The sequence below is a fragment of the Salvelinus alpinus genome, chromosome 15 (genome assembly GCF_045679555.1).
Source record: "Salvelinus alpinus chromosome 15, SLU_Salpinus.1, whole genome shotgun sequence".
NCBI classification, from domain to species: domain Eukaryota; kingdom Metazoa; phylum Chordata; class Actinopteri; order Salmoniformes; family Salmonidae; genus Salvelinus; species Salvelinus alpinus.
In genome coordinates, this window is record NC_092100.1 from 18,907,759 (window position 1) to 18,927,322 (window position 19,564).

The following is a 19,564-nucleotide window of genomic DNA, read 5'->3' on the forward strand; positions in this document are numbered from 1 at the left end:
TTTTGTTTTCATACTAACTATATGCAGACTCGTTATATCAAATCAAATCAAATGTTATTGGTCACATACACATGGTTAGCAGATGTTATTGCGAGTGTAGCGAAATGCTTGTGCTTCTAGTTCCAACAGTGCAGTAATAGCTAACAAGTAATCTAACAATTCCACAACAACTGCCTAATACACACAAATCTAAGTAAAGGGATGGAATAAGAATATATACATATAAATATATGGATGAGCGATGACTGAGCGGCATAGACAAGATGCAATAGATGGTATAAAAATACAGTATATACATATGGGATGAGTAATGCGAGATATGTAAACATTATTAAAGTGGCATTATTGAAGTGACTAGTGATTTATTTATTAAAGTTGCCAATGATTTTAAAAATCTATCAGTTCTGCTCTGAGTGAGTATATGTACAATGGAAGTATTGTTGGAATTATTAAAGTGGCATTATTGAAGTGACTAGTGATTTATTTATTAAAGTTGCCAATGATTTAAAAAATCTATCAGTTCTGCTCTGAGTGAGTATATGTACAATGGAAGTATTGTTGGAATTTACAGGTCGATGTATATAAGCGGTTATATCAGTTTGTATATTAGCCTATTATTTCCAAATTCTTCTTATTTCAGTTCAGTTAATGAACCTCGGCAAGAGCACCCTGAGTGCCAATTGCATCCTCAAGGTAGAGCTGTTTAACTTTGGTCTCTCTCATAATGGTTCCATCCATCTCTCCCTCTATGTTCCCCTACAGAGACACTGTAATGGTTCAACCCAGTATATAGCCAATGTAGACCATCCAATTCTCAGCAGACCCAACCTCTGTCAGACAGACAGCGATCATAGAATGGGAGAGCGCAATTGTGGTTATGGAGAAGTCTTGAGAGGATAAACAAATTAAGTACAGGATAACTTGAACGTTTGTTGTATTGGAGTCGCTAATAAACCATAAAAGTCAGTCAAATATATACGATTTAGTTGCAGTAAAACGTTCGCTGTAGTGTACGTTATTGCTGTGGACGTGATACGACCATATAATGCTGCCTTGGAAGAAGAATAAGTTCGACTTGATTGAGGAAGATAAACAGTCGAAGCAGAAGGGCTATGCCGTGAGTTTGAACTACTCTGCCCTGACCTCCTTTGCCAAGTCTTGCCCGGAGAGTGCTTTGAACAGGGTTGGAAGCATGTTCAAGACAAAAAGGAAAAAGGTTAAAATTACCAGTGAGGACCCCACCTACACGGTCCTCTACCTGGGTAATGCCACCACCATCCAGTCGAAAGGAGAAGGCTGTACGGACGTGGCTGTGAGCAAAATTTGGGGCAAGAGCGAAATGGGCAAAAATGGCACGAAGATGAAACTGACCATCAGCTCGCAGGGCATCCGAATGGTGCATGTGGACGACAAGGCGAGGAGACCGGGACATTTGTATTTATTGCACCGGATAACCTATTGCGTTGCGGACCCAAGGCTACCCAAAATTTTCGCTTGGATATACAGACATGAGATGAAGCACAAGGCAGTGATGCTGCGGTGCCATGCGGTGCTGGTGTCCAAGCCGGAGAAGGCAAAGGCCATGGCACTACTTTTGTACCAGACCTCGGCGACAGCGCTTTCTGAATTTAAAAGACTTAAAAGGAGGGACGATGCAAGGCACCAGCAACAGCAGCTGATAGGGGAACAAACCATACCCCTTGTGCCCCTCAGGAAGCTTCTAAATGGACAGTGTTATTACAAACCGCCGGTGGAGCGCAGCAGGAGCGCGCCCAAATTGGGCTCTATCACAGAGGACTTGATCGGAGAGGAGGAAGAGGAGAAAGCGATGCACTTTGAGTGTGAGGACATTTTAGACACGGATGACGATTGTGTGGGCAATGGTAAACATGAGCTGTCCCAGATCATCAGTGACCTTGGAGAGATGAGCATAGGAAACGACGTACAAACACTAAAAGCTGACCTTCGGGTTACACGACTCCTCTCTGGGGAGAGCACGGGCAGCGAGTCGTCAATAGAAAGCAACCAGGAGCCAATTTCTGTCTCAAACGGATTCGAGGAGGGGAAGATGCAGGAAATATCATGAAGTCTACGTTTTCCTGGAGCCAAAATTCCCTCCACTGGGATAAGAACAATTTCCTTTTCTGTTAATTTTATGCTGTCGGTTGTGAGTGTAGCCTATGCCTGTATTATTGTACCCCCTCGCCGACTTGAAAGGATATAGAGGGGTAGCCTATGTTATAGTTATTGAATGATATTTTGGCGAACATTGATAGCCTACAGAAAAGGGGCAGGACTGCATGCTGAGACTGGTCCCCGAAGTCACCGTGCGTACCAGGAGAGTGATGCACCGCTGATTCACACTTTATTAAGATGCTTTGTATTAGAACTTGTTTACCCAACCCAATTCCCGCGTGGAAATGCATTTTTCTTGCACAACATTGTCCAGAAATATGTAGCCTAACATTCCATTTTGAATGCACGTTTCCTTTTTGTCTCAATGGGTTAAATTAGAAGTCCCTCACTCTCCTTTCAGGAAGCTTTTCTACAATTATGTTTTTGCACTGTTGTGAAATTCAGTCGAGTATTACGTTTATTATGTGTATAATATCGTTTTCTCGTATATGTTATCAGAAACATAAATGTCATATCTTTGCTGTGCAAAAGAACAATACCCTAATGTATTAAGATGTACATAGTAAAATATCCATTATTTTTTAAAGGAGAAAAATGTGGTTTGTTTATGTGAACCTAAAAAAAATACCAATAAAAACAACAAAATAACATGCAGGCGTTTGTATAGTTTATGCACTCATTTGGAACATTATTTGTTCAAATCAGGTATCATCTCCATCAAGTGCACCTTGTAATTTGATGGCTTTTAACTTTCCGCCTCCAAATGAAGTCCAGATACTGATTATATCCATCACTGGGTTTAGAATTGCGATGAATTAATGGAAACATTAATGTCAGCATTCACACTTCAAAATTTGAAGGCCTGCTTTTTGTTGTTGCATAGCTCCATACCTGATTGATAACTCATCCATTTACCGACATGACACCCCTCATCCTTGGGAATCACATCATTTTGGGGAAATTGTTTTGATACAGGGTGGCATGCATAGGAGAGACATGTAGGGCCTAGATCTCAAGGACCCATTTTTTCTGGGGAAGGAAAAATACTATTTTGTTCTAGTGATTTCTAGTCAACTGTCAGTTCTCTCACAGACATTCTGCATTGCTCAGTTTATTTTGGTCACTGTTTCAAGATGTTACATATAGTAGATGTATTAGGCTACTTGTTGGGTCGACAAGCCACACCTCTCCAACACCTCTATTTTCCCCCCTGCTCTGTGTGCCTACAGTATTGCAGTCACCATGGGAATGATGGAATTACTAGAAATGCTTCATGATTGTTATGGTTGCAGTCATAGAACCTTACGGGCAGGTCAGGCCCAGCTAAACCACATCAACACAAGGTGCTCAAGTCATGAAGGATAAAGCATTGTGTTACATCAAACAAATACTTCATGTAAGACCAAGGAGTCTATTTTATAGTAGTTACTAAACTCAATGTTATTCATCTATTATTACAACTTAGTTACTGCATAATTTGGTACAGATTTAAGTACCTTAAGTATATCTGGAATAGCTATGTGTATCAGTACATCTCTGAGTCATGTCTGTATGTTAGTCCAAATGTCATCTTGACAGGTTTGATATTTGAAATCTTGCCTACAGCCTGGGTTGTCTCGTTTGAACAGAATAGGGTCTTAGGCTATGTAAGGTCTTAGGCTATGTAAGGTCCTAGGCTATGTAAGGTCTTAGGCTATGTGCATTCACAGACTGCCACCACCCTCTACTTTAGCTGCTTTTATATAAGTGAAAGGACTGGTACGGCTACTTCCCTCCCATGCACTACCAAGCCCGCTTAGCACCAGGCCCACATGGATTCCACCAAATGTATACAGTTCCTGTCTGACACTGAGTGGTATTAATAACTCAGTAGTGCCACTGTGGTCACAGTAGTGTTCTGTCGGGGGCTGGGGCTGTCACACTAAGCATGGCATTTTTCATATTATTTTTCATGAGAAGAGCTGAGGGGAGTCACCACTCTCTGTGGCTGTCTGTCTGGGGGGACTACTGTATTGATGTGGACATTAGTATTCTGCAGTGCAGCTCCAGCCCAGCATTAGCCTCAGTCTATCTGCCAGTGCTTTACCTCAGAGACCTCTACTGGACGCAGAGATGCTGCTTCAGAGGCAGCCACTTCTAACTCTGCTGCTGCTGCTCAGTAGCAAATAGAAACTGAATTAGAGATTAGGGGAGAAAGGTGAGCTTGTTCCCTGTTTAGTACCCAGGTGATGTGTGGATGCCTCAATCAACCTAGGCTGTCTCCAGACTTTTACAACACTTCATGTATAGCCTGGATGGCCTACCACGGCTCTAAAAATGGCAAGTCGGTGCTTTGGGCCAATGATTGCCCATGGGTCCTATAAAAAGCAAAACTTCTCCTCATTTTGAATTGATGCAGTGGTGCTCAATAGGACACGGTAACACAAAACTCCACTACTGGGCTGTGTCACTCACTTCACTTTCCTTTTTTCTGTCAGGAAGCGTATGAAACTGTACCGAAATAGCAAGCGTGTCAAAACCCACACAGTTTCCCACAGTTTCCCTTCTCGATGTGGTGCTGCCCCAGCTGCTGTCTCACTGAAGCCTCCCGTACAATAATTACACCACAGACAGTACGACATCATCAGCACACGCCCACCCTGAAAATAAAGCAGCAGGATGTGCTATTAGTGGACAACTGCAAACTAGAGCTATAAACCTCTCATAAAGACCGTGAAACTGTCCATTAGTATACTATTTAAAGCTCCCCTTGCAATCACTAGACAGTTTGGCCCTAGTGCAGCAGTGACCTGTATATTTTCACTCCGTGCCAGCAAGCTCCATTTAGATGCTCTATTACAGGGCCGCCAAACATCACACGTTGTTCCTGTCTCTCTTGTTTCTCAGGGTAACCTGGATATCCGCTCGATGTGTATTGATAATTCTAATAAAACAGGCTTTTAATTTGAACTTTTATTTAACTAGGCAAGTCAGTTAAGAACAAATTCTTATTTACATTGGCCTACCCCGGCCAATTGTGCGCCGCCCTATGGGACTCCCAATCACAGCCGATTGTGATACAGCCTGGAATCGAACCAGGGTGTCTGTAGTGACGCCTCTTGCACTGATATGCAGTGCCTTAGACCGCTGCACCCTCGGGAACCCCTATAATGTTCAAAGTTCACCTACAATTTCCCCTTAAAGGTCCCGCAGAGTCATCCCATTTCCCAAGTAAAAGTAGCCAATGAATGATCAAAACATCACCCATAATATTTTTGAGTGGGTGGGGAGCTTATATTCATGAGCTCGCCTTGACTGACAGCTCTTTGAAACACCCTTGTGGTTGTTGCCAGGAAACAAGGTAAATAATGGGCCACATGTCATTGATGACCAGTTAACAATGGGCCACATGTCATTCCGAGCCTAAATAGTATGCCTCAACCCATTTCTCTGCAAAATGCTCTCACGGTCAACAGAGCTGTTCATGGACTGTTGGATATCAGACAAACGGTTCGGTCACAAGACGCAGGCCTCCTAATTGTCCCTAGAATTTCTAAGCAAACAGCTGGAGGCAGGGCTTTCTCCTATAGAGCCCAATTTTTATGGAATGGTCTGCCTACCCATGTGAGAGACGCAGACTCGGTCTCAACCTTTAAATCTTTACTGAAAACTCATCTTTTCAGTAGGTCATATGATTGAGTGTAGTCTGGCTTAGGAGTGTGAAGGTGAATGGAAAGGCTCTGGAGCAACGAACCGCCCTTGCTGTCTCTGCCTGGCCGGTTCCCCTCTCTCCACTGGGATTCTCTGCCTCTAACCCTATTACAGGGGCTGAGTCACTGGCTTACTGGTGCTCTTCCATGCCGTCCCTAGGAGGGGTGCGTCACTTGAGTGGGTTGAGTCACTGACGTGATCTTCCTGTCTGGGTTGGCGCCCCCCCCTGGGTTGTGCCGTGGCGGAGATCTTTGTGGGCTATACTCGGCCTTGTCTCAGGATGGTAAGTTGGTGGTTGAAGATATCCCTCTAGTGGTGTGGGGGCTGTGCTTTGGCAAAGTGGGTGGGGTTATATCCTGCCTGTTTGGCCCTGTCCGGGGGTATCATCGGATGGGGCCACAGTGTCTTCTGACCCTTCCTGTCTCAGCCTCCAGTATTTATGCTGCAGTAGTTTATGTGTCGGGGGGCTAGTCTGTTATATCTGGAGTACTTCTCCTGTCTTATCCGGTGTCTAGTGTGAATTTATGTATGCTCTCTCTAATTCTCTCTTTCTTTCTTTCTCTCTCTCGGGGGACCTGAGCCCTAGGACCATGCCTCAGGACTACCTGGCCTGATGAGTCCTTGCTGTCCCCAGTCCACCTGGCCGTGCTGCTGCTCCAGTTTCAACTGTTCTGCCTGCGGCTATGGAACCCTGACCTGTTCACCGGACATGCTACCTGTCCCAGACCTGCTGTTTTCAACTCTCTAGAGACAGCAGGAGCGGTAGAGATACTCTCAATGATCGGCTATGAAAGCCAACTGACATTTACTCCTGAGGTGCTGACTTGTTGCACCCTCGACAACTACTGTGATTATTATTATTTGACCATCCTGGTCATTTATGAGCATTTGAACATCTTGGCCATGTTCTGTTATAATCTCCACCCGGCACAGCCAGAAGAGGACTGACCACCCCTCATAGCCTGGTTCCTCTCTAGGTTTCTTCCTAGGTTTTGGCCTTTCTAGGGAGTTTTTCCTAGCCACCGTGCTTCTACACCTGCATTGCTTGCTGTTTGGGGTTTTAGGCTTGGTTTCTGTACAGCACTTTGAGATATCAGCTGATGTAAGAAGGGCTATATAAATAAATTGTATTTTATTTTATTTGAAACAGCAGCAATACATGTCACGCCCTGGCCTTAGTATTCTTTGTTTTCTTTATTATTTTAGTTAGGTCAGGGTGTGACATGGGTATTTATGTGGGTTTTTGTAGTGTCCAGGGTGATTGTAAGGTTTAGGGGGTTTATTTAGAGTAGTTGGCTTTATGTTTAGTATAGTTGTCTAGCTGTGTCTATGTTGTGTGTAGTTGTCTAGGAAAGTCTATGGTTGCCTGAATGGGTTCCCAATTAGAGACAGCTGGTTTCTGTTGTCTCTGATTGGGAGCCATATTTAAGGTAGCCATAGGCTTTAGTTTGTTGTGGGGAATTGTCTATGTCTGAACGTTTGTAGCCTGTGTATGTGCACTACGTTTATTAGCTTCACGGTCGTTTATTGTTTTGGTTAGTTTGTAAGTGTTTTTGTTTCGTTTTGCCTTCTTCATTAATAAAAGGAAGATGGCTTATTTTCCAAATGCTGCGTTTTGGTCCGTCTCTCCTCCACACGATCGTGACAGAATTCCCCACCACAACAGGATCAAGCAGCATGATCGGAACCAACAACAGCGGCAAAGTAAACAGGACTCATGGACATGGGAGGAGATCCTGGACGGCAAAGGACCCTGGACTCAGCCAGGGGAATATCGCCGTCCCAAAGCGGAGCTGGAGGCAGCGAAAGCGGAGAGGCGGTTTTATGAGGCAAAGGCAAGGCAGAGTGGCTGGAAGCCCGTGAGTAACACCCAAAAATTTCTTGGGGGGGGGCTAAAGGGGAGTGTGGCGAAGCCGGGTTGGATACCTGAGCCAACTCCCCGGGCTTGCCGTGGAGTAAGAGGGCGTCGTACTGGTCAGACACCGTGTTATGCGGTAAAGCGCACGGTGTCCCCAGTACGCGTGCTTAGCCCAGTGCGGGCTATTCCACCTTGCCGCACTGGGAGGGCTAGGTTGGGCATCGAGCCGAGTGCCATGAAGCCGGCCCAACGTATCTGGTCTCCAGTACGTCTCCTCGGGCCGGCGTACATGGCACCAGCCTTACAGGTGGTGTCTCCGGTTCGCCTGCATAGCCCAGTGCGGGCTATTCCACCTCGCCGCACTGGCAGGGCTACGGGGACCATTCAACCTGGTAAGGTTGGGGAGGCTCGGTGCTCAAGAGCACGTGTCCTCCTTCACGGTCCGGTATATTCGGCGCCACCTTCCCACCCCAGCTCAGTACCACCAGTGCCTACACCACGCACCAGGCTTCCAGTGCATCTCCAGAGCCCTGTTCCTCCTCCACGCACTCTCTCTATGGTGCGTGTCTCCAGCCCAGTGCCTCCAGTTCCGGCACCACGCACCAAGCCTCCTGTGCGTCTCCAGAGCCCTGTACGCACTGTTCCTTCTCCCCGCACTCGCCCTGAGGTGCGTGCCCTCAGCCCGGTACCTCCAGTTCCGGTACCACGCACCAGGCCTAGAGTGCGCCACGAGAGTCCAGTGTGCCCTGTTGTTGTTCCCCGCACTCGCCCTGAGGTGCGTGTCCTTAGCCCGGTACCTCCAGTTCCGGTACCACGCACCAGGCCTATAGTGCGTCTCAGCCGGCCAGAGTCTGCCCTCTGCCCAGCGGCGCCTGAACTGCCCGTCTGCCCAGCGGCGCCTGAACTGCCCGTTTGCCCAGCGGCGCCTGAACTGCCCGTCTGCCCAGCGGCGCCTGAACTGCCCGTCTGCCCAGCGGCGCCTGAACTGCCCGTCTGCCCAGCGGCGCCTGAACTGCCCGTCTGCCCAGCGGCGCCTGAACTGCCCGTCTGCCCAGCGGCGCCTGAACTGCCCGTCTGCCCAGCGGCACCTGAACTGCCCGTCTGCCCAGCGGCGCCTGAACTGCCCGTCTGCCCAGCGGCGCCTGAACTGCCCGTCTGCCATACGCCGTCTGAACTGCCCGTCTGCCATGAGCCTGCAAAGCCGCCCGTCTGCCATGAGCCTGCAAAGCCGCCCGTCTGCCATGAGCCTACAGAGCCTTCCGCCAGACCGGATCAGCCAGAGCCTTCCGCCAGACCGGATCAGCCAGAGCCTTCCGCCAGACCGGATCAGCCAGAGCCTTCCGCCAGACCGGATCAGCCAGAGCCTTCCGCCAGACCGGATCAGCCAGAGCCTTCCGCCAGACCGGATCAGCCAGAGCCTTCCGCCAGACCGGATCAGCCAGAGCCTTCAGCCAGACCATGACCAGTCCAGAGCCTTCAGCGAGCCATGACCGTCCAGAGCCGTCAGCGAGCCATGACCGTCCAGAGCCGTCAGCGAGCCATGACCGTCCAGAGCCGTCAGCGAGCCATGACCGTCCAGAGCCGTCAGCGAGCCATGACCGTCCAGAGCCGTCAGCCAGCCATGACCGTCCAGAGCCGTCAGCCAGCCAAGAGCGTCCAGAGCCAGCCAGCCAGGATCCGCCAGTCATTCTGGTGTTGCCCCTCATTCTGGTGTTGCCCCTCATTCTGGTGTTGCCCCTCATTCCGGTGTTGCCCCTCATTCCGGTGCTACTCCTTATCCTGGAGATGCCCCTTAATTTAGGTGGGGTTATGTGGAGGGTGGTCATTGTGGGGAGGCTACAGAAGCGGGGATTGATTATGGTGGGGTGGGGACCTCGCCCTGAGCCTGAGCCACCACCGTGGTCAGATGCCCACCCAGGCCCTCCCCTAGACTTTGTGCTGGTGCGCCCGGAGTTCGCACCTTAAGGGGGGGGCTATGTCACGCCCTGGCCTTAGTATTCTTTGTTTTCTTTATTATTTTAGTTAGGTCAGGGTGTGACATGGGTATTTATGTGGGTTTTTGTAGTGTCCAGGGTGATTGTAAGGTTTAGGGGGTTTATTTAGAGTAGTTGGCTTTATGTTTAGTATAGTTGTCTAGCTGTGTCTATGTTGTGTGTAGTTGTCTAGGAAAGTCTATGGTTGCCTGAATGGGTTCCCAATTAGAGACAGCTGGTTTCTGTTGTCTCTGATTGGGAGCCATATTTAAGGTAGCCATAGGCTTTAGTTTGTTGTGGGGAATTGTCTATGTCTGAACGTTTGTAGCCTGTGTATGTGCACTACGTTTATTAGCTTCACGGTCGTTTATTGTTTTGGTTAGTTTGTAAGTGTTTTTGTTTCGTTTTGCCTTCTTCATTAATAAAAGGAAGATGGCTTATTTTCCAAATGCTGCGTTTTGGTCCGTCTCTCCTCCACACGATTGTGACAATACACAACTGCATTTCTATTGTTTTGTAACTAATTGCAGAATACAATTCACTGAAACACTTCTTCACAATAATTAGTCAAACCTGAGTCACCTTAGAACCTTAAACATAATGGAAGGTACATGAAAACAGCATACATTAAGTGTATTGGACAATTTATTGGTGCCTCTGCATTAGCATTATAAATGACATAATGTTCAGAATTGTGTGTATTGATCAGACATTTATTTAATCATTTACAAAATGGCCAGCATAGCTGACATATTAATAAACATGAACACAATTGAGAAATACAGGTGAGAAATAATAGTGAGACATCATTTGACATAAAACAAATAATAAAATAAGCCTAATATAGGCACCAGACTCCCCTACAGTCTGGATGGACCCCATTGATTTGTCCAATTTGTAACACTCATCTCCCGTCTGAATGCTTGGAAAACCAACAATACAAAGTAACAAAATGTGACATCATATCACGTAAAAGTTAATTACTTAGGCTTTAGGAAATGCAACCATCTACAGAGATTGTCAGGGAGGGGGGTGGGAGAGGAGGGGGACCGATGTACCCGCCTTCAATCAAGCAGGTTTCAGTTACCCACGTGGCTTCAGTCACCCCCAAGATTGAAGCGGGAGACAAATCCAGCTATGGCTTCTCACACTGGGCAGACAGGGATCCTGGGATCGACAGCTTGCACAGCTTCCCCACACGCTGGATCAAGGGTGACCTCGTTGAGAGGAGATCCAGGAGCCTGTCTACGTTGTCTGTGATGTTTTTGAAAAGGGAAATGTTTGTTAAATGGGTAGTACATTTTGTTTCCTTTTATTTAGTGTTCTGAGTTACGATTCTATCAAATGATCTACTCATTCTACAATGTTTTCTGGTGTTTTTGAAGTATTCCATTTTAAATATGCAATATTTGGTTGTGCACTTTTTTGTGAAACTTTTCAATGTTTATATTTTGAATTTTGGTGTGCCTGAAATGCTCAATTGATTTGAAATGAATAACTATGACTTACAGGATGTTGGGTCTGTCTTCACAGGCTCCACAGCATATCCCCCCTTCTTTGCCCTGGGAAAGCTGATTTTGTATTACTGCATTCCTGCTGCGGTGGTTGCCTAGGAAGCTGTGCAGACAGAGTAGATGTTTAATTTTCAAAAATGTCCATCATTACAACTTGATAGGAAAGACAAAAGGAGGTGGAAAGTAAAATAATAATAATAATTTTCAGTGTAGCCTGTCCACCAGAAATGAAAAGCAGCCACTGCTGTCGGATTTCTTCATTCTTCAGAAAAACTTTAAATTAACACTATGGCATCCAGTCACAACACAGTGTGCTTTTTCCCGGCATGCTGGTAACTAGTTTGCTAGCTAAAAGTCAGAACATAGATGAAAAGGGTTAGTTACCAGTATCGTTCTGCTTGAGTTATCTTATGGTTTGCGCACATGTGATGACTGTTTTAAGGCGTTACGTATTTAAATGAGTTAAAATTATAGGATCCTACCATTGGTGTATAACATTTCCAGTTTTACATGACATTGCATGAAGCCGAAAGTAATGCCTGCTTCCTGAATCCAAACTTTTCACATGGGGGGAGTGGACCATCTATGTACCAACTACAGTCATTTTTCATACTTTGGTCTACCTACCATGAACTGGTTTCATCCAAATATCATCCAATTAGATTTTTTTTTAAACAACATGATTTTCACTGTTCGGAACCTTTAACTTCTCACGAGTCACAAACCCGGATCCGGGATCCCCCCATCAAAAAAGCTGACTAGCATAGCCTAGCCTAACGCGACAGGGATATCATATAATATAATTTTCATGAAATCACAAGTCCAAGACACCAGATGAAAGATACACATCTTGTGAATCCAGCCATCATTTCCGATTTTTAAAATGTTTTACAGCGAAAACACAATATGTATTTCTATTAGCTAACCACGATAGCAAAAGACTCAACCGCATATTTTCACAATTATTTTACCGCATAGGTAGCTATCACAAATTCGACCAAATAAAGATATAAATAGTCACTAACCAAGAAACAACTTCATCAGATGACAGTCTTATAACAGATTTATTGTATAGCATATGTTTTGTTCGAAAAATGTGCATATTTCAGGTATAAATCATAGTTTTACATTGCAGCCACCATCACAAATCTCACCAAAGCAGCTAGAATAACTACAGAGACCAACGTGAAATACCTAAATACTCATCATAAAACATTTATGAAAAATACATGGTGTACAGCAAATGAAAGACAAACATCTTGTGAATCCAGCCAATATTTCAGATTTGTTAAGTGTTTTACAGCGAAAACACAATATAGCATTATATTAGCTTACTACAATAGCCTACCACACAACCGCATTCATTCAATGCAACGTTAGCGATAGCGAATAAACCAGCAAAAGATATACATTTTTTCACTAACCTTCACAATCTTCATCAGATGACAGTCCTATAACATCATATTACACAATAAATATATGGTTTGTTCGAAAATGTGCATATTTAGCGGCACAAATCGTGGTTATACAATGTAAATACGTAGTCAAAATGCAATAAAAATGTCAGGAGAAATCTTGGAGAGGCACCTAATCTAATCAAATAACTAATCATAAACTTTCCTAAAAAATACATGTTGGACAGCAAATGAAAGATACACTAGTTCTTAATGCAACCACTGTGTTAGATTTTTAAAAATAACTTTAGTACGACATACAGCTTACGTTATAGCGAGACAGCGCCCAAAATCAGGGCGGAAAATACGACTACACATTTTCGACAGAAATACGAAATAATATCATAAATGGTTCCTACGTTTTGATGAGCTTCCATCAGAATCTTGTACAGGGGGTCCTTTGTCCAGAATAATCGTTGTTTGGTTGTAGAATGTCCTCTTCATCTGTCGAATTAGCAACCAAAGCTAGCCATGTGGTGCAGGAGTGTCCCAATTCAACATGACGCATAGAAAAGAAAATGCTGAAAATCGCAATAAACTGATATAAACTGATATAACTCGGTTTAAAATAACGACTTTATGATGTTTTTAACACATATATCAAATAAAATCAGAGCCGGATAAATCTAACGTCTATAACGAAAGCTTTTCAGAACGCAATCCAGAGGTCCTTCTCGCGCCATGCTGAACAATGAAAAGACTAGTCCCGTCATTCCAAGAGGTCTTGTTCGGCCTCAGATAAAGCTATACACCCCATTCCACCTCTCACTGCCTATTGACATCTAGTGGAAGGCGTATGCAGTGCATGTAGACCCATAGATTTCATGCAAATTAATAGGATGGCCCTGGAACAGAGATTTCAGATTTTTCAGTTCCTGACAGGAAGTTTGCTGCAAAATGAGTTCTGTTTTACTCACAGATATAATTCAAACGGTTTTAGAAACTAGAGAGTGTTTTCTATCCAATAGTAATAATAATATGCATATTGTACGAGCAAGAAATGAGTACGAGGCAGTTTAATTTGGGAACGATTTTTTACAAAGTGGAAACAGCGCCCCCATATTGACAAGAAGTTTTAAACAAACAGCTTAATGTTTGCTTAACCTACTGCAAGGTACGTATATGACTCAACAGGAGATTTTTGTGTCTGTAATAACTATAATGCGAGAAATGACGGTGGACATGCATTTATGCGCAAATATTGATATAATAACCATCATATCGAAGTAAACTTGGAGTCACGCATGACATGGTGTGTGGGCCTCCCACTATGACTTGGGAAACCATGCAATTTATGAGGCTACAGATTAAATAAATGATGATGAACTTCACAGGGTGGTGACAGTACACAGTATGACCTAGATGCACCTTTCCAAAAAATGTCGAGGGTCTTATTCAGGTGACATGATGATTGATGCTTGACTGCAGTTTGACAAATATTGTCATCGTGTAGACCGACCTACCTGCAGAGCCTACCCGCATTGTATCTGTAAGTTGTTGGCTGGAGCACACTTGCCAAGACCAGAATAGGCACATTTGCTATTTAACACAAGAGTTTGTGACAAAACTATCGGTAGAGTTGAAAATGCGATGGAAACACATTGAACATCAGATTTTTATTCAGTACATGAAAACTTAAGCGAAAAGGTAAATGTTGTGTGCACTACGTCATTCCGCACAGATTTTTATCCGCAACAAGTCAGTTTGGTGGAAACACCACTGGTGGGAAAATGCAAATACAGTTGAAGTCAGTTACATACACCTCAGCCAAATACATTTAAGCTCAGTTTTTCACAATTCCTGACATTTAATCCGACTAAAAATTCCCTGTCTTAGATCAATTAGGATCACCACTTTATTTGAAGAATGTGAAATGTCAGAATAATAGTAGAGAGAATTATTTATTTAAGCTTTTATCTCTTTTATCACATTCCCAGTGGGTCAGCAGTTTACATACACTCAATTAGTATTTGGTAGCATTGCCTTTAAATTGTTTAACTTGGGTCAAACGTTTTGGGTAGCCTTCCACAAGCTTCCCACAATAAGTTGTGTGAATTTTGGCCCATTCCTCCTGACAGAGCTGGTGTAACTGAGTCAGGTTTGTAGGCCTCCTAGCTCGCACATGCTTTTTCAGTTCTGCCCACAAATGTTCTATAGGATTGAGGTCAGGGCTTTGTGATGGTCACTCCAATACCTTGACTTTGTTGTCCTTAAGCCATTTTGCCACAACTTTGGAAGTATGCTTGGGGTCATTGTCCATTTGGAAGACACATTTGCGACCAAGCTTTAACTTCCTGACTGATGTCTTGAGATGTTGCTGCAATATATCCACATAATCGTCCTGCCTCATGATGCCATCTATTTTGTGAAGCGCACCAGTCCCTCCTGCAGCAAAGCACCGCCACAACATGATGCTGCCACCCCCATGCTTCACGGTTGGGATGGTGTTCTTCGGCTTGCGAGCTTCCCCCTTTTTCCTCCAAACATAACGATGGTCATTATTGCCAAACAGTTCTATTTTTGTTTCATCAGACCAGAGGACATTTCTCCAAAAAGTACAATCTTTGTACCCATGTGCAGTTGCAAACCGTATTCTGGCTTTTTCATGGCGGTTTTGGAGCAGTGGCTTCTTCCTTGCTGAGCTGTCTTTCAGGTTATGTCGATATAGGACTCGTTTTACTGTGGATATAGATACTTTTGTACCCGTTTCCTCCAGCATCTTCACAAGGTCCTTTGCTGTTGTTCTGGGATTGATTTGCACCAAAGTACGTTCATCTCTAGGAGACAGAACGCGTCTCCTTCCTAAGCGGTATGATGGCTGCGTGGTCCCATGGTGTTTATACTTGCATACTATTGTTTGTACAGATGAACGTGGTACCTTCAGGCGTTTGGAAATTGCTCCCAAGGATGAACCAGACTTGTGGAGGTCTACCATTTCTTTTCTGAGATCTTGTCTGATTTCTTTAGATTTTCCCATGATGTCAAGCAAAGAGGCACTGAGTTTGAAGGTTGGCCTTGAAATTGCACTTTGCACTAGCTTTCACCTGGATTAATCTGGCCAGTCAGTAGATAGTTTTCATCCAATTGGCAACAGATTTTCATGTGAATATTTTAAAATCTGAATAAAGAACATACAGTTGAAGTCGGAAGTTTACATACACTTAGGTTGGAGTCATTAAAACTTGTTTTTCAACCACTCCACACATTTCTTGTTAACAAACTATAGTTTTGGCAAGTCGGTTAGGACATCTACGTTGTGCATGACACAAGTAAGTTTTCCAACAAGTGTTTACAGACAGATTATTTCACTTATAATTCACTGTATCACAATTACAGTGGGTCAGAAGTTTACATACTCTAAGTTGACTGTGCCTTTAAACAGCTTTAAAAATTCCCGAAAATGATGTGATGGCTTTAGAAGCTTCTAATAGGCTAATTGACATAATTTGAGTCAATTGGAGGTGTACCTGTGGATGTATTTCAAGCCCTACCTACAAACTCTGTGCCTCTTTGCTTGACATCATGGGAAAATCTAAAGAAATCAGCCAAGACCTCAGAAAATAAATTGTAGACCTCCACAAGTCTGGTTCATCCATGGGAGCAATTTCCAAACGCCTGAAGGTACCACGTTCATCTGAACCATGGGACCACGCAGCCGTCATACTGCTCAGGAAGGAGACGCCTTCTGTCTCCTAGAGATGAACATAATTTGGTGCGAAAAGTGCAAATCAATCCCAGAACAACAGCAAAGGACCTTGTGAAGATGCTGGAGGAAACAGGTGCAAAAGTATCTATATCCACAGTAAAACGAGTCCTATTTCGACATAACCTGAAAGGCTGCTCAGCAAGGAAGAAGCCACTGCTCCAAAACCGCCATGACAAAGCCAGACTACGGTTTCAACTGCACATGGGGAAAAAGATTGTACTTTTTGGAGAAATGTCCTCTGGTCTGATGAAACAAAAATAGAACTGTTTGGCAATAATGACCATCATTATGTTTGGAGGAAAAGGGGGAGGCTTGCAAGCCAAAGAACACCATCCCAACCGTGAAGCACGAGGGTGGCAGCATCATGTTGTGGTGGTGCTTTGCTGCCGGAGGGACTGGTGCACTTCACAAAATAGATGGCATCATGAGGCAGGACAATTATGTGGATATATTGAAGCAACATCTCAAGACATCAGTCACGAAGTTAAAGCTTGGTCGCAAATGTGTCTTCCAAATGGACAATGACCCCAAGCATACTTCCAAAGTTGTGGCAAAATGGCTTAAGGACAACAAAGTCAAGGTATTGGAGAGGCCATCACAAAGCCTTGACCTCAATCCTATAGAAAATTGTGGGCAGAACTGAAAAAGCGTGTGCGAGCTAGGAGGCCTACAAACCTGACTCAGTTACACCAGCTCTGTCAGGAGGGATGGGCCAACTTATTGTGGGAAGCTTGTGGAAGACTACCCAAAACGTTTGACCCAAGTTAAACAATTTAAAGGCAATGCTACCAAATACTAATTGAAAGTATGTAAACTTCTGACCCACTGGGAATGTGATGAAAGAGATAAAAGCTGAATAAATAATTCTCTCTACTATTATTCTGACATTTCACATTCTTAAAATAAAGTGGTGATCCTAACTTACCAAAGACAGGGAATTGTTAGTAGGATTAAATGTCAGGAATTGTGAAAAACTGGGTTTAAATGTATTTGCTTCAATTATCTAAACTTCAACTGTAGTTGTTTTGGAGTCTGATTTAGAATCTGGAGACATACAGTACCAGTTAAAAGTTTGGACACACCTACTCATTCAAAGCTTTTTCTTTATTTTTACTATTTTCTACATTGTATAATAATAGTGAACACATCAACACTATGAAATAACACATATGGAATCATGTAGTGACCAAAAAAGGGTTAAACAAATCAAATTATATTTTACATTTGAGATTCTTCAAAGAAGCCACACCTTTCCTTGATGACAGCTTTGCACACTCTATGCATTCTCTCAACCAGCATCACAAGGAATGCTTTTCCCAACAGTCTTGAAGGAATTCCCACATATGCTGAGCACTTGTTGGCTGCTTTTCTCTGACTTTGCTTTCCAACTCATCCTAAACCATCTCAATTGGGTTTAGGTCGGAGGATTGTGGAGGCAATGTCATCTGATGCAGCACTCCATCATTCTCCTTCTTGGTCAAATAGCCCTTACACAGCCTGGAGGTGTTTTGGATCATTGTCCTGTTGAAAAACAAATGATAGTCCCACTAAGCGCAAACCAGATGGGATTGTGTATCGCTGCAGAATACTGTGGTAGCCATGCTGGTTAAGTGTGCCTTGAATTCTAAATAAATCACAGACAGTGTCATCCGTTCACCTACTCTGCATCTCACAAAGACCCGGTTGGAACCAAAAATCTCAAATTTGGACTCATCAGACCAAAGGGCAGATTTCCACCGGTCTAATGTTCATTGCTCGTGTTTCCTGGCCAAAACAACTCTCTTCTTCTTATTGGTGTCCTTTATTAGTGGTTTCTTTGCAGCAATTTGACCATGAAAGCCTGATTCACGCAGTCTCCTCTGAACAGTTGATGTTGAGATGTGTCTGTTACTTGAACTCTGTGAAGCATTTATTTAGGCTGCAATCTGAGGTGCGGATAACTCTAATGAACTTATCCTCTTCAGCAGAGGTAACTCTTGGTCTTCCTTACCCGTGACGGTCTTCATGAGAGCCAGTTTCATTATAGCGCTTGATGGTTTTTGCAACCGCTCTTGAAGAAACGATAAAGTAATGATGTACTGTCATTTCTCTTTGCTTATTTGAGCTGTTCTTGCCATAGTATGGACTTGGTCTTTTACCAAAAAGGGCTATCTTCTGTATACCATCTCGACCTTGCCATAACACAAATGATTGGCTCAAACACATTAAGAAGGAAAGATATTTAACAAATTAACATTTAACAAGTCACACCTGTTACTTGAAATGCATTCCAGGTGACTACCTCATGAAGCTGGTTGATATAATGCCAAGAGTGTGCACAGCTGTCATCAAGGCAAAGGGTGTTTACTTTGAAGAATCTCAACTATAAAATGTATTTTGATTTGTTTAACACTTTTTTGGTTACTACTTGAGTCCATATCTGTTATTTCATAGTTTTGATGTATTTCACTATTATTTTACAATGTCGAAAATAGTCAAAATAAAGAAAAACCCTGGAATGAGTAAGTGTGTCCAAACTTTTGACTGGTACTGTATAATCAAACTGAGCTTCAATTACAGTAATCAACTCTTGGATTTTGTTAACAGGTCCTCGCCCAGCTCAAACAAGGCTGCTATTATAGTGCATTTTGAGGTACCCAGTACGTATAGGCTAGATTCAAATCAAGGAAAACTTGATTTTGGTTGTATTGACTCAATGTTATCTGTATGCCTGTGGCCCCCTTCCCTGGCAGTGGCATAATACATCTGGGTGCTCTGGTTTAGTGACATGGCAGGTGTCAAAGACAAAGACAATCGTTTCTGACACTCCCCATTACATTCCTAGGTTGTGTGAGGGAAGGTAAGTTCTGAGAGACATCAGCCTAGACATTAGTGGGAGGCTCCACCACAATGCCAGCCACAACTCTCATTTGTTTGGCTGTGACAGCTTACCTTCAGGAGTGTAGGCGTGTAGGAGTTTGTGTGCGTGTGTGTCCGTGCGTGCTCGTCTGTGGCACTGAGACACTTTCATGTCAACACATTTGTAGGAATGTTTGTTCAGAGGTGTCTCTGGAATTTTGGCATCAAAGGAACAAGAACTTGTTATGCTATCCTGGTAGCAAAAGAAAACAGACACATCAATGATGTGACAAATATTCACATTAATTAAATAAAGGTAATCTGAAGAAGCACACAAGAAAGGCCAATCTGATTTCAGCATCAGCTGGAAAGATATATTCTTGGCCAGTGGTTCC

General features: G+C 43.8%; 1 protein-coding gene across 1 annotated transcript; it reads left to right on the plus strand.

Annotated features, from left to right (window-relative positions):
- The first annotated feature begins 810 nt into the window (after window positions 1–810).
- LOC139539627 (protein FAM43A-like) lies at window positions 811–2,784 on the plus strand. Its single transcript, XM_071342738.1, has one exon. The coding sequence runs from the start codon at window positions 1,046–1,048 to the stop codon at window positions 2,084–2,086; it is 1,041 nt and encodes a 346-aa protein (XP_071198839.1). The 5' UTR covers window positions 811–1,045; the 3' UTR covers window positions 2,087–2,784.
- Window positions 2,785–19,564: the final 16,780 nt, after the last annotated feature.